The sequence below is a fragment of the Poecilia latipinna genome, unplaced genomic scaffold, assembly GCF_001443285.1.
Source record: "Poecilia latipinna isolate Pla-1442-1.1 unplaced genomic scaffold, P_latipinna-1.0 Scaffold5822, whole genome shotgun sequence".
NCBI lineage: Eukaryota > Metazoa > Chordata > Actinopteri > Cyprinodontiformes > Poeciliidae > Poecilia > Poecilia latipinna.
The window spans coordinates 1-8391 of NW_015118438.1; the positions used below are offsets into that span (position 1 = coordinate 1).

General features: G+C 38.9%; 1 protein-coding gene across 1 annotated transcript; it reads left to right on the forward strand.

Moving 5' to 3' along the window:
• The first annotated feature begins 939 nt into the window (after positions 1–939).
• LOC106943747 (tumor necrosis factor receptor superfamily member 11B-like) lies at positions 940–7021 on the forward strand. Its single transcript, XM_015027051.1, has 3 exons — positions 940–2833; positions 4749–4967; positions 5597–7021. Exons 1-3 carry the CDS (start codon positions 2737–2739, stop codon positions 5989–5991), a joined length of 711 nt encoding a protein of 236 aa, XP_014882537.1. The 5' UTR covers positions 940–2736; the 3' UTR covers positions 5992–7021.
• The last annotated feature ends 1370 nt before the right edge of the window (positions 7022–8391 follow it).

Genomic DNA, 8391 nt, shown 5'->3' on the forward strand with positions numbered 1-8391 from the left:
AAAAAAAAAAAAGAAAAAAAAAAACAAAAAAAAACAAAGTATATATAAATATATATATATATATATATATATATATATATATATAAAGACAAACAAACAATGAAAGCAGAACCATAAACTAAACTATGAAATTAATGGAAAGAAGCAGAAGCAGTGCAAGTCATGTTGAATAATCTCAAACTAGGACAAAAGGGTCCCAATAAAGTTTGCGTGTGATAGCATAAGGTGTAAGTACTTATCGATCTAATGTTTTCATTTTAACAATTTTACAAACTTTCTCTGGAAAAGCATCATTTCACTGGGTCATTATTTATGCAGATTCTTTGTTTTTTTAAGAATTAGTTAAGCATATACATCTCAGAAGCAATTGTATATAGAAAACATAAAAGGGTTTTCAATACCTTTTTAGAGTTTATTCTAAAACACATCTATGAAGCATAAAAGAAAAATTTGACAAAAATTACATTTTTAGGAAAAACATGTCAATGTCAGCGTATATTTTAAATCATCTGTGTCATTCACAAGCCTGTACTGTACATGCTTTGTCATCATCAGTGCAGGAACTATTTTCCGTATGCATATCTGCAGGTGGTTTCTTGTTTTTGCGTAATAGTAAAAGCCAGAACACGCATGCCTTGTGAGCGGGAAACGAATGAAGATGTTATATCAGATAAGAGCGCGGTGCCTTCCCACGCACTTTCAACTCTTTGGTTAAAGTTTTAAAATAAAAAGAGGAAGTGATTAAACCACTGTGTCTGTTATGTCAGGTAGTCATGTGATCTGCAGGGGAAAGTACCAGAATCTTAAGACCATTTATTGTAATATTACCAACCAGGAATCCCTCATTAGCACCTGTAATTGGAGTTTCAAGCAACAGATTTTCATTTTGCAAGATAGGAAATTGCCTTTGGGACTGCTTTGCAGGAAATGTGGAAAAAAAAGAAAAGAAAAAAAAATAGATATCTAGTCGGCATCCCTTTCCTGATATTTTTTATGTAAAACCATGATGATCACGTGTCATGTTCTCAACGTGGTAATATAGAAACTGCTACTACAGATACATTACAAGTTATAGAAACTATGTGGGTGTGATGAGGAAGACATGTCTGAGTCATTTTCATACAGTTACCCGTGGCTTTGATTGATGGTCACATGTTTGCGGGCTTGGTTCCTAGAACTACGTCAGATTAATTGATCTTCACGAGGGAGGAGATTTTCACACACTGAAAACGGCGGCTATAGATGAAAGGTTACCAAGTAAGCTACTGAAACTTCATTTGGCTCAGCTAAGTGCTCCGCAGGGCATTTTGTGTGAAACACCTGCAGTGGTGCGTTGCCCGTTGTTTCGACATAGGCAGGCACACAGAGGCCACAAAAAGCAACCTTTTAAAAGAAAAGTAAAAAAAAAAAAAAAATACATTTCTTATGATTTGTTTTAATCTGGTCAATATTGCAGAATTTTAATGAAACGAACAGAGTGGACAATTCTTTACAGAAAAAAAAAAATCAGTAAATCACTGTTGATCCAAAATATTAAAATCCTGATTAACTCCTAACAAGATAGGCAAATAATTAACATTTTTAGGAGGTGGATCACTTTGTTTTTTGTTTTTTTTTTGTTGTTGTTTTTTTGGCAATCTCTTTTCTTGCCTTTTCTTAACAAGAAAAGGAGATGAGTCAGTATTTCTGTATTTAGCCGAGTGTAATCATTTGGGAGCCAGGGAGGCTTGGGTTCTTCTTACTACAAAACTACACAAAAGCACAAACATAGTTATTAAAAGAGAAATACTTCTTGTTGTGCCGTATTTACTCCACTCATGAATTGTGGCCAGGGGCAGAACAATATCATTTAGAGGGCCACACTTTGGAAACGCCTGATCTAACCCTGTCCATTGTGGCTCTGGTTGTATGATTCTGTTGCAGTCTGTAACAGATTTTCTTCTGGGATTGCTCCGCATTGCTTTGACCAACTTTGACCAGTTTCAGCATTCTTTCTGAGAAAATATCGCCCGCAGGATGCTTCGTGACGCTAACGCCACTAAGTTGAATGGAGGGATGGAGTGTTCAGATCGCCGTACAGTGCTGGTTTTCTGTTACACTTAAGTTCAGTTTTGTTCTGATGAAGTGTCATATAAGGATTGGTAGGAAACTTGGTTTGACTGACACGTAGTGGTGGAGAAAACCTTTAATTTCCCCTTAGATTTTAGGGATGCCAGTATAAAACTGCAGGGCCACATTATTAAAGTTTTTTTTTTGCATTTGAAAAAGACTGTACATTTGATAGATCTGTATGCCCAAGCCAATATAATGAAATTTTATTGGCAACTGTATGTCCAGTGCAAAATTGCTGGTCATATTTCGCCTGCTTTCTCTTATGTGACAGAGCAGTGCCAAACTGCTGCGAGTTCTCTCTCTTCGCTCCGCATTTTTCTTCCACTTGCACAACTGTAAGCTACGTGATGACTGACTGCACACATGAAATCTCATTAATAGATGACAAGAATCGAGGTTGGAACATGAAAAAGCGTGAACAGGTCAAATGGGTGCCTTTTGAGGTTGCTCATTGTTTGTTAGGGAAAGAATCCATCCTGTCAGTTTGAAATCCAAACAATTATTTGTGGATGTCTTGCAGGTACGCCTGAAAGCGACACCGTGTGTGAACACTGTCCGGATGGTTATTTCTCTGCTGGAGGCTCCTCCACGTGTCAGCCGCACAGACTCTGTGCTGATTACGGCATGAAGACTCTGCGATGGGGAACGTCCACTTCAGACAGCCTGTGTGGCTCTCCTGACATCAAGGACTGCTCCCAGCATCACACTCTGTGCCACAATGGTGAGAACATAGAGGCCACAACGGATGTGAAAAGCTTTAGAACGATTCCAGCAAGGGGTTAGTTTATATCCAGCACGTCCCTCCTTTACACATGCATATGTAGGAGCGCTTAGAGTAGACCTCAATTGTCAACAACCTAAAATCATTCCGAGCTGAGCTATTTCAGACTTGTGGTCAATTTCATTCCCCAAGGCGGGGGATTTCCTCAGTCCGGTTTCTCTTCCAGATTCCAGGCTTTCTTTGCTAATTCTTGCATGTCTGAAAACCAGCTCTAGAGAGACCCACAAAGGGTTGCAATGAATGTTTATGGCGCTCAATTCAGAATGACCCCATGATGGATCAATTACCCATTTAACTGTCACATCCTCAAACACAATAACAAAGGAAACTGACTCAAAATGAGACACAAAATGAGCTTTTGGGGCTTTGTTACTCAGACTACAGCTATCATGGATGCTTAAATATATTTAAAAAGGCAAAGCCTCAAATATGATACTGAATTCCTGCAGCTTTAGAAATCACTCACAAGTCCAGACCCCGGCACACTCCTGCACCGTATGGAGAATATTTGGAAGATCATTCACAAAACTCTCAGTCCTCAACCAGAATGATGCTTCCCTCAAACATTCATTCACCAGCTGTCTTCCTTTAAAGCACATAGCCACAAACTGTCTGCAGCTAATCCTGCATCGGTCGGGCAGTTTGAAGAAAAATGTGAAACTGAGATCAGTGGTGGTTCCCAAAGTTGTTAAGTTTTGAGGGATTTCAGGATGCCATGACTGAAAACCACACTTACATCATCAGGGGAGGAGAGAAGCGAGCCAAATGCCTTCTTCATATAAAATCAACCGCTAGGTTTGCAAAAGAACATTTTTTATTTATTTATTTTTTTTGCTCACTCCGGAAACTTAATATTTGCAAATTGATCAGAAACCCCCACATATGCACAGAAGCGCTTCATGACCTGCTCAAATTCATGAATCTAAGCAGAAAAATGTTTCCGGTTACTTTCAGCTCTGAATGTCATATGCAAATTGGGACTGTCCTCTGTGACAAGAACAGCTGCATTTTTATAATAGTCAAATTTAGTTGAACAAACCCTGCTGTTTGCAATTTTTAGTTTGCCTTTTAAGGTATTCTTTGTAGCCTCACACTTGCAGTTTTGTGCTGCTGGAACATTTTAGTTTCCCTCATTAGACACAAGACTGAGTGGTTTTTCCAAATGGTATGATGTGTTAAAAACACGTAAGAACACGAGCAGAGTAAAAAAAAAAGTCTAACGAAATCTATTATGTTCAGAGTCAGGATAATTATTCAAACTCCCCAAATTTTTGGTTTAAAGTAAATTACATTTTTTGAACATGTTTACTCTAACTGGAAGTAATATTTTAGAGGTATAGACTGGGGTGATGTCAAGAAGACCTTCCATAGTCAGCAGCCTTGAAGCTAATCCACAAAGATCCTATGTGCAAAAAGCTGGCCAGCCTTTTTTTTTTTTTTTTTTTTAAAAAAGGCTTCATTACTGATATGTCAATGAATTAAATCCCAGTGATTTATTTAACTGATATTTAGCTGAGTGCATGTCATTTTTAATGTGCCATTTCTAAAAATCAAATGTGAATAAAAGCAGTTAATATTTCTATATCAAATTTTGTAAGACGTCTAATTTCCTATCAGATCTAACTTTATGACTGAAAGAAATTTATTTCAAGTATAAATCTGTCAGGAATAATTTGTAGCTTAACAGTAATATGATTTTTGGTATGAAAAATGTATTTTGAAGAATACTTTCCCATTTCTCTTCATCCTTTTTTCTTTTTTTTTCTGAAGACCACCTCCAAATATTTAGCAGGTAAGCATCCAGTAGCTGTATATCGTAATCCACGAATATTTTCTCTCCTATAATTCCTCCCAGATGCGACTCTGTGTGAAGAAGCAGTTTTCCAGTCTCTGGCGTCGCTGCGACTGTCCTCGGTGCCTCTGGAGCGAATCCTCGAGAATCTCCCTGGACAGAAGGTTGATCTCAAGAGCCTGGAGAGGCTGAAGAAGGTGTGCTCTCCTCAGCAGCAGGTCCTGCACCTGCTGAGGCTATGGAGAGAGCAGAACAAGGACAAGTTGTACGGCATCATACAAGGTATGGATTAGAAGCCTCGAAACATGTCTCATATCTAATCATTAACTTCCCTGGTGTAGAGATGGACAGATATCTTAAAATGACTGGTTGCTGTGGAATTCATATAATGTTTGTGGGGAAAAAAAATGGAATCCTGGTCATTGTTTTGGACCAGGATGGACCAGGATCGAAAACAGTGACCAGTGAAACGTTTTATTGACTATCAAGCCGCGTGGACAAGTTTAGACGAGGAGCAGCTTTGTTGCAACCACTGCTCAGTTCTGAAGATAATCATACATTTGCCTTTTTTGTGGGAAATATTTTCTTTTTCTTTCCGGTGTTTACCGAGCAGCTAGGAGAAATGTACGTTTCATGCCACAGAGAAACAGCAAGATGTGGTTTAGAAATGAAAAATCCTTAGATTGCTTTGATCAACTTAATAACTAAAGTATAAATAAAAAAAAGACTTCTTTTTTTTTTAATATAATTTTTTAGAGGTGGTTTTTAATTTTCCTTGAAGCTATTTTTGTAGCTAAATAAAAAAAAAAAAATACAAAACCAGGAAAGCCAAGAAAATATGGAAGTAGCTGCACACTTTTATTTCTGACTGCCACTTCTACATAATAACATTGTCCCTGCATTTTCCCCAGGCGTGAACCACTGTGAGCGTAAGGTCTCCCGCTGCAACGCTCTAAAGAACCTGACCGTAGACGACCTCATGAAAGTGACCAACAGCCTGCCGGGAGTAAAGGTCCAGGAGCAGGATGTGAAGGCCGTGGTCTCCACCTGCCTGCCCAGGCAGTACCTGCTGCAGATCCTCCACCTGTGGAAATCTGCAAACTACAACCTGGATCTAGCCAAAGGTCTGACTCGTAGCCTGAGGGTGCTGCGCAGCCAGGAAGCGCCGCGGTATCTCGTCAAAAGCCTCAAGAAAATCAGCCGCATCATAGGGACCACGTCAGCGCACAAGAAGTACGAGAAGATGTTCATGAGCATGTTTCAGGATGAGTCGTGCTTCAAAGCTCACAAGCAGCTAAACGAATGAAGTCGTGAGACGCGCAAACATGAAACTATGCAGCCGACAGCATTTCGAAAACACAAATGCGTTATCCGACTGAAAACACGTGAAAAGATACATACGAAGCAAAAGAACACAGCAGCCGTTGGGCAGAGGAAAACGTCATTTGTGAGAGAACGGTGTTGGATGAGGAAATACCAAGCAAAGCACATTGAGTACAGAGGAATAAGGAATGCATACAGAACGTATTTTGTTGCTCTACAAATAATCCCACAGGCAAATGTTGTCATCCAGGATCTAAAGTCTCAATGTGTGTAGGGATGAATCTAATTAGCCTGAAACAGGAAGAAAAGAACCCCCACAGCTAATGTGTTCTCACATCTGTTTCCTAGAAATATTTTCTTTTTTTTTTTTAACCAGAGTCTGTTAAAAATTAAGATCTAGTTAAGATGTAAACAAGAGGCTGCTTCACAAAAAAACAAAACCAAAAAAAGGCTGAAGATTCTGATTTGTACTTATTAGAGCTTTCTCGCTGTTTGAGAGCAAGAATTTGATTTCATAATGAAATACATTTATTTTCCTCAGCTGTCCATTTTCATTTGTTCTGGAATGCTACACAGTAAAGCTGGTTTGTTTTACATTTCTTTTTTTTTTCTTTTTTTTGGTCAGTTATATGAATGTATAAAGGAGTGCAATTGAGTGTTTTCTTTATTTAAAGTGTAATTTTACTTTCTTAAAGTGTAAAAGCTTGTTTTTATTATTTTTTATCGTAAATACTGGATTCTGAAATGCTGCAAGTCCCTGAAGTGATATTTTTTTATATTTTGTTTTGTCACTTTTGTATTGGAAGTGGATGGTCTGTGTTGTATATATATATATACATATGCCTGCCTGTTTCTCTTTAAGCTTGTTTAACTAAGTTGTGAAGATTTGTAAAACTCTGACGACAGTCAGTTTGTAAAAAAGTCTTGTTTTATTATAAAAAAAAAGCATTGAACAGAAAAAAATGGCCCGTCTTTGCTTTTCTGTTATCAACGAAAATCCTGACCTAAAATGATCTAATTCTTTACTTTCAGCTTCCGTTTTTCTCTTCAGACTGTCACATGTTTCAATCGCTCTATGGCCTGGATTTAGAAAAACTAACCTACATTGGTTACAAGAGAGAGAAGTGAAAGAGCACATTCATGTGAAGCCAGAAGAACCTACCTGGAACAGAAGAGGTGGCTGAAGGTTTTGTCTTCCTAACATCTACAGCGACATTACAGTAATTAAATCCACCTCCCCACTCAGATCTAAAGAAACTCATAACCTTGAGACGTGTGACCAAAACCGTGCACAAGCTGACATTGTTGGAGATTTGTTAAGGTCGTCGATGTCAACGACACTAGCAGGGAATTGAATCGTTGTGTTTCAGCTCAGGACCCCCAAACTGACGGAGAGCCTTCTTGTTTTGATTAGCTTAGCCTCGTTTCTGTTTCACTTTAGTTTGGTCCTTAGTTAGTAAATCTAGTTTATTATGTTTTAGTCCTTGTGTCTAGTTATTCTTTGTTGCCTTTAGTTCCCCTGTTGTGTCTCCCTCACTCCCTGTGCCGTGTTTTTGTTCTCTCCTCCATCCATCGTCTTCATTTCCTTGCCTTCCTGGTTCCTGCTCTTTGTGTTTTTCTCTGACTGATTGTAAGTTTTGTTTCATCGTTGTTATTTTTTTCCATTATACCGTCTCTGCCTCTCTGCATATGAGTCCACTTAAAACACGACACTTCCATGTAGTGTGCAAGTGTCATTGCAGAAGATGTGATTAGACCACATTTTCCAACATTCTTTGTGCTGCAAACATCACCCTGTGTCTCTCTCTCTCTTCCTCTTTTCCTCCCCTCCCAATACATCAGAGCTGATCAGATAAGAACTGAACCCACTATAAAGGGACCTGAGAAGAAAAAAAAAGCCTTGTCTTTTAGAGTCAACTTCCAACAAAGACAGTTCCTCTCCTCTTTTGTTGTTTGGAAGAAGCACTGTTAAAACCTTCGAAGAGCACCCTGGAGAGGTTTTAAAGAAAGTCGTACGTGTGTCCAGCTATTTTTAAAGTTCTTACATCAGCCAGAGCTGAGATCCGGGAGACTCGCACCGTGTCCAGCTCACTGCAGAAGCCCCTGGAAGAGGAGCCTGAGTCTACAGAGCCAGTCGGCGATTCTTCCAGCTGTTGATCCTTCTTTTGGACCGGTCCCTGGATATCATGTCTGAATCTGAGTGAGCCTGATCAACTCTCAAAAATACGGTCAGAGCTTAAGTGATTTGCATCTTGTGCAGGGTTGAAAGAATCCTTCATTCTTGCACAGCTTCTCTTTCTCTCCTTCTTTTCCCCTTTTTCCCCACTATTATCCTCTTGCCATCACAAGTATTAATTTTGTTGTACAGAGACCAAAGTCAAGA

Bases quoted from the DNA above. Each gene is read 5' to 3' on its own strand.
- LOC106943747 (XM_015027051.1), top strand. From the start codon at position 2,737: ATGAAGACTCTGCGATGGGGAACGTCCACTTCAGACAGCCTGTGTGGC. The intron at 2,834-4,748 runs GTGAGAACATAG...AATTCCTCCCAG, and splicing joins TCACACTCTGTGCCACAATG to ATGCGACTCTGTGTGAAGAA. The intron at 4,968-5,596 runs GTATGGATTAGA...CATTTTCCCCAG, and splicing joins GTTGTACGGCATCATACAAG to GCGTGAACCACTGTGAGCGT.